Source organism: Mustela putorius, unplaced genomic scaffold (assembly GCF_011764305.1).
Source record: "Mustela putorius furo isolate JIRA1106 unplaced genomic scaffold, ASM1176430v1.1 tig00000870_pilon_pilon_pilon, whole genome shotgun sequence".
Lineage (NCBI taxonomy): Eukaryota > Metazoa > Chordata > Mammalia > Carnivora > Mustelidae > Mustela > Mustela putorius.
In genome coordinates this window covers 3,856,064-3,862,206 of record NW_025421503.1, presented here as the reverse complement: position 1 = coordinate 3,862,206, position 6,143 = coordinate 3,856,064, and the positions used below count along the sequence as shown (strand labels likewise).

At 37.4% G+C, this 6,143-nt stretch overlaps 1 protein-coding gene across 1 annotated transcript; it reads right to left on the bottom strand.

Moving 5' to 3' along the window:
* Positions 1-3,043: 3,043 nt before the first annotated feature.
* On the bottom strand, positions 3,044-4,727 carry LOC106003405 (THUMP domain-containing protein 3-like). The gene has a single exon (XM_045085591.1). The coding sequence runs from the start codon at positions 4,660-4,662 to the stop codon at positions 3,160-3,162; it is 1,503 nt and encodes a 500-aa protein (XP_044941526.1). The 5' UTR covers positions 4,663-4,727; the 3' UTR covers positions 3,044-3,159.
* Between the last annotated feature and the right edge of the window lie 1,416 nt (positions 4,728-6,143).

Below are 6,143 nucleotides of genomic sequence, written 5' to 3'. Positions count from 1 at the left end.
CATCATACACAATGGTGAAAAACTGAGAGCTTTTCCCCCTAAAGTCAGGAATAAGACAAGTATGTCCATTCTCATCACTTTTATTCAACATAGTGCTGGAAGTCCTAGCCACATCAATCAGACAACAAAAAGAAATAAAAAGCATTAAAATCAACAAGGCAGAAGTAAAACTCATTATTTGCAGATATCATGATACCATATATATAAAAAACCCTAAAGATTCTACCAAAGAAACTACTAGAACTGATAAATAAATTCAGTAAGGATGCAAGATATAAAATGAATATACTGAAATACATTGCATTTCTGTACACTAATAATGAAGTAGCAGAAAGAGAAATTAACAATCTTATTTATATTTTCACCAAAAGGAATAAAATACCAAGGAATTAAACTTAATCAAGAAGGTGAAAGACCTGTACACTGAAAACTAAAACACTGGTGAAAGAAATTGACGATGACAAAAATGGAAAGATATCCCATGAGCATGAAATTAGGAGAACAAATATTATTAAAATGTCTATACTTCCCAATCAAGCTATAGATTTAATACAGTCCCTAACAAAAATGAACAAAATTTCTCACAGAACTATAACAATCCTGAAATTTGTATGGAACCAAAAAAGTCCCTGAATAGCCAAAACAATTTGAAAAAGAAGAACAAGACTGGAAATATCACAATCCCAGATTTCAAGATATACTACAAAGCTGTAGTAATCAAATGGTATGGTACTGGCACAAAAATAGACACATACATCAACAGAACAAGATAGAGAGCTCAGAAGTAAACCCATGGTTATGTGGACAATTAATCTTTGACAAAGGAGGCAAGAACATACAATGGAAAAAGGCAAATTGTGGTGGGAAAACTGGACAGCATCACGCAAAAGAATGTAACTGAACCACTTTCTTACACCACAAAATAAACTCAAAATGTATGAAAGACCTCAATGGGAGAACTGAAACCATAAAAATCCTAGAAGAGAGCACAGGTTATAAATTCCCTGACACTAGTCATAGCAACATTTTTTCTAGATATGTCTCCTGAGGTGAAGGAAACAAAAGCAAAAACAAACTATTGAGACTACATCAAAATAAATAGCTTCTGCAGAGCAAAAGAAACATTGAACAAAACTAAAAAGCAACTTACAAAATGGGAGAAGTTATTTGCAAATGACATATCCAATAAAGGATTAGTATCCAAAAGATACAAAGAACTTATAAAACTCAACACCCAAAAACAAATAATCCAAATAAAAAATTGACAGAAGACATGATAGACATTTCTCCAAAGAAGCATCCAGATGGCCAACAGACACATGAGAAGATACTCAAAATCACTCATCATCAGGGAAATGAAAATTAAAACCACCATGAATTATCATCTCATACCTGTCAGAATGGCTAAAATCAACAACACAAGAAAAAACAGGTGTTGGTAAGGATGTAGAGAAATGAGAACACTTCTGTTGGTGGGAATGCAAACCAGTGCAGCCACTGTGGAAAACAGTATGAAGGTTCCTCAAAAAATTAAAAATAGAGGGATGCCTGGTTGACTCAGTCAGTTAAGCATCTGTCTTCAGCTCAGGTCATGATCCCAGGGTCCTGGGATCCATCCCTGCTTTGGGCTCCTTGTGCAGAGCAGAGCCTACTTCTCTCCCTACCTGATGTTCCCCCTGCTTGTGGGCTCTCTTTCTCTCTTTCTCTCTCTCCCTTTCTCTCTGATAAATACATAAATAAAATATTTTTTAAAAATAGAATTACCATATGATCCAGTAATTCCACTGCTTGGCATTTATCCAAAGAATACAAAAACACTAACTCAAAAAGATATATGCACCCCTATGTATATTGCAGCATTATTTACAATAACCAAATTATGGAAGCAACCCTAGTGTCCTTCAATAGATTAATGGATAAAGAAGATAAGGTATATATAGATATTGGAATAGTACTCAGTCATGAAAGAGAATAAAAGAGAAAGAGAATAAAATCTTGCCATTTGCAACAACATGGATGGGTCTAGATGATATAATGCTTAGTGAAATAAGTCAATCAGTGAAATACAAATACAATATGATTCATATGTGGAATTTTAGAAACAAACAAAGGAAAAAGAGGAAAAAAAAAAAAAACCCCGAAACTCCACAAACAGATGGTTACCAAAGGGGAGGTAGGTGGGGGAATGAGTGAAATAGTTGAAGAGGTTTAAGAGTACACTTATCCTGGGGCATCTGGGTGGCTCAGTGGGTTAAAGCCTCTGCCTTCAGCTCAGGGCCTGATGTCAGGGTCCTGGGATCCAGCCCCGCACTGGGTTCTCTGCTCAGTGGGGAGCCTGCTCCCCTTCCTCTCTCTCTCTGCCTGCCTCTTTGCCAGCTTATGATATCTGTCTGTCAAATAAATAAATAAATAAAAATGTTTAAATAAGAAAGAGTACACTTATCCTGATGAGCCCTGAATAGCGGAGAGAATGGTTGGATCACTATATTATACACCTGAATCTAATATAACACTCCATGTTAAGTGTACTGGAATTAAAATTAAAAATGAAAAAAGTACATAAAAATAAAACAACACACTTTAAAAATCTATAAGGACTTTAATTTGGCTCTTTTGAGCTCTAGTGCAATTTTTAGTAGTACAGAAACATCAACCTCTCTAAAATGCCCACAACAGATACATATGGTTTGTTCATCACCCCTCTGTAATCTCCTGCAGTAGTATTTTTTTTAAGTCTCCTTTTAGTAAGTCAGTCAGGGAAAGACAAATACCATATTATTTCATTCATATGTGGAATCTAAGAAACAGAACAAATGAACAAACAAAAAAAGAGACAAAGAGATTCTTAACTAAGAGAATAAACAGATTGGTTACCAGAAGACAGGTGGGTGGGACAACGGCTGATAGGTGAAAGAGATTAAGAGTATTATAGAGGACACGGATTGCATGGAGTACTGGGTGTGGTGAAAAAATAGTAAATACTGTTATGACAAAAATAAATAAAAAATAAATTTTAAAAAAGAGTATTCTTTTTTTTTTCCAGTTTAAATTGCAAACTGCAATTTTATTAACACTATTTTTCTTTCAAACCAAGTTCTTCATGCTGACATTCCCAGTGTTGGGAGGCACAAATACCATTAACCATCTTCATTCTTTGCATCACCAAGGAGTTCTTTCCCCATCTTGTTCTGAAGGATGAACAAAAGCTTGAGGTGTACGTTTCAGAAGATAAACTGCTGCATGAAGACCCCCTATGTTCACCCAGACAGTATGTACCTTCCGCCAAACATGTCCCATTCCAGATAATGCCTTGGTAAAGCATTTCTTGTCCTGAGTAAGTAGTGCAGCTCGGCCTGTCCCTGGTTTACAGACACGGCTCATCTCCCGTAGGCAAGCTGGATAAAGGTTCCAGTTTCTCTTTTTGGAGCCCATCCTTTTTCCAAATGGCATGTCTGACACAATAATGTCCACAAAGCCAGTTCTCAATGGCAGATTGCAGATATCCCACTGAACAGCATCTATGGGCAAGCTCCAGGACACTTTGCCTTCTTTAATTTGGCTCTTGGTCAATAAAGATGAGATGTTATTTGCTGCTCTATTCACAGCCAACGGATTATTATCACCAGCAATATGATAACAGTTAGACCATTCAGTAGACCCCTCTATTGGTATTGCTCCCGTTCCACACATCGGATCCACAATTATATCAGTAGGTTGAGGAGCACAGAGCCTAAGCATCCCATAGGCAAGAGTAGATCTAAGAGTTGTAGGTCCAAAATGTGTGATATTTCTTCGGTGGAGACTCTCTTCTGTCAATGCAATGCCCACAACAATTTCATTATCATGGATGTTCAAAAGAACCTCCACATCAAAGTTGGTCATGTCAGCCTTCCACTTAAAATAATCTTGAACAGCACCCCCAAAATCTCTTGCAGCCTCATTTGAGGAAAAGCAGTGTTTCTCTCCTGCCCGGTTGCACGTGACTCTAAACTTCAGCACTTTAGGATGAGTTTCTTCTTTTTCATCCTTCTCGTCTTTGGAAGATGCCAAATCATCACCTACTAATGTTGATATCTCTTCCTTGATGGCTGGATTTTCATAATAGTCTAAGATATGGGAATCTAAGGTATTATTAGTGAATCCTTTTTTATCCTCTTTCTCATCTGTTTTGTCTCCTTGTCCATTATCAATCTTTTCTCTACCTGAATTCTGATTTATCTTTTTGTGCTTTTTTTTTTTCTTGAAACTGGTGTTAATTTTCCATACTTTTAAAGGGTCTGACCACGGAAGCTTCCCAGCCAGTTCTTCAAAATCCTTGAGAACTTCTTCCTTTGTTTCTTTGAACTGATAATCTTTAAACTCCTTAACAACCACAAATAAGTTATCAACTGATCTCAGACAATGAACCTGAGCCAGACTTTCCACTGAAATGTCAAAATATATCTTGCCCCAGTCTTTGCTGATTTTGCATGATGACCCCAATTTCTCTCTCACTTCAGCTGCAGCTGTTTGCTCAAAACCAGTAGGTACAGTGGCTCCAATAGTGACTTGGAGGTGCTCAGACTCACTTCTGGGACCACTTTCTGTCACTTGATTAGCCCTCCAGTTCTCATGAAGGTTCACATCCAAGAGCTGCTTAGTGGCTTCTTGAACATTACACATGTTGGCAGTGCTTCAGAGATGCCGACAGTCCCGTCCGCCAGCGTAGACCCTTCTCGCTCTGGCTCCCCGCCAGACCCAGCGCGCTGATGTCACGCCGCCGGAAGCCCAAAAAAGAGTATTCTTATTATAATGAGTAGTGAGTATAGAATTGTTGAATCACTATGTTTTACACCTGAAACTAATATAACACTGTATGTTAATTTTATTTGAATTAAAAAAAAATTAAACTGAAAAATGTCTCTCTCTTTGTGTGTGTGTGTGTGTGTGTGTTTGCTTATTTTGAAAGGCAACTGCTTTTCTGCTTAAAGGTCTGTAGAAAGATTTCTAAATAAACCATAAATGCAAACATGTATCTGGGGTTGCTAGAAAAAGGGAGGCAGGAGTGAAAGAAGGTGAAACATTTTTTCACTTCTTATGTTCTTCAGCTTGACTGCTAGAACCATTTGATTTTGTTTTATAGTTCATTCACTCAAACTGTTTTGAAATGATTCTTTTTTTTTTTTTAATATAATTTTTTATTTTTTATAAACATGTATTTTTATCCCCAGTGGTACAGGTCTGTGAATCACCAGGTTTACACACTTCACAGCACTCACCAAAGCACATACCCTCCCCAATGTCCATAATACCACCCCCTTCTCCCAAACCCCCTCCCCCCAGCAACCCTCAGTTTGTTTTATGAGATTAAGAGTCACTTATGGTTTGTCTCCCTCCCAATCCCATCTTCTTTCTGAAATGATTCTTTTTTGGGAGAGAGAGATAGAGGGCAAAGGGAGGGGCAGAGAGAGAGGGAGAGAGAGGATCTCCAGCAGGTCCCAGCATGGAGCATGTCATGGGACTTGATCTCATGACCCTGAGATCATAACCCGACCCGAAATCAAGGGTTGGATGCTTAACCAATGGAGCCACCCAGGCACTCCAAAATGACATTTTCTTAAGGTAAAATATAGTCATACATACCAAGTCAAAGGTAAAGTTTACTTTCTTAACTCAATGGGCTGCATAATATTGGACTGGAGGACTTATATTTCTTTTTTACCAGAGATTCCCCCTTTTTTCTATATGTAGAAAACTTTCTGAACTCAAGAGAATTTTTTTGGCTATTACCATATATATATATATATATATATATATATAGTCAAAAAAATCATTTAAATCTTCTGAGATTCATAGATTAAGTTTAGACTTTAAAATTACCAAATACTGAAACATTCTTGTTAGAATTATCTGACAGATATATAAATGTCCATGAATTAACTGCTCTTTTATTAAGAATTTAAAACTTTCTTGGAATTTTTGGAATTTTTTGGAATTAAAACTTACTTGACTTTAAAAATTGTTTCATGGGGCGTTTGGGTGCCTCAGTCATTAAGCATCTGCCTTCAGCTCTGGTCATGGTCCCAGGATCCTGGGATCAAGCCCGGCATTGGACTCTCTGCTCAGCGAGAAGCCTGCTTCTCCCTCTCCCACTCCACCTGCTT

Coding starts and splice junctions, on each gene's coding strand:
- LOC106003405 (XM_045085591.1), bottom strand. CDS start 4,662: ATGTGTAATGTTCAAGAAGCCACTAAGCAGCTCTTGGATGTGAACCTT.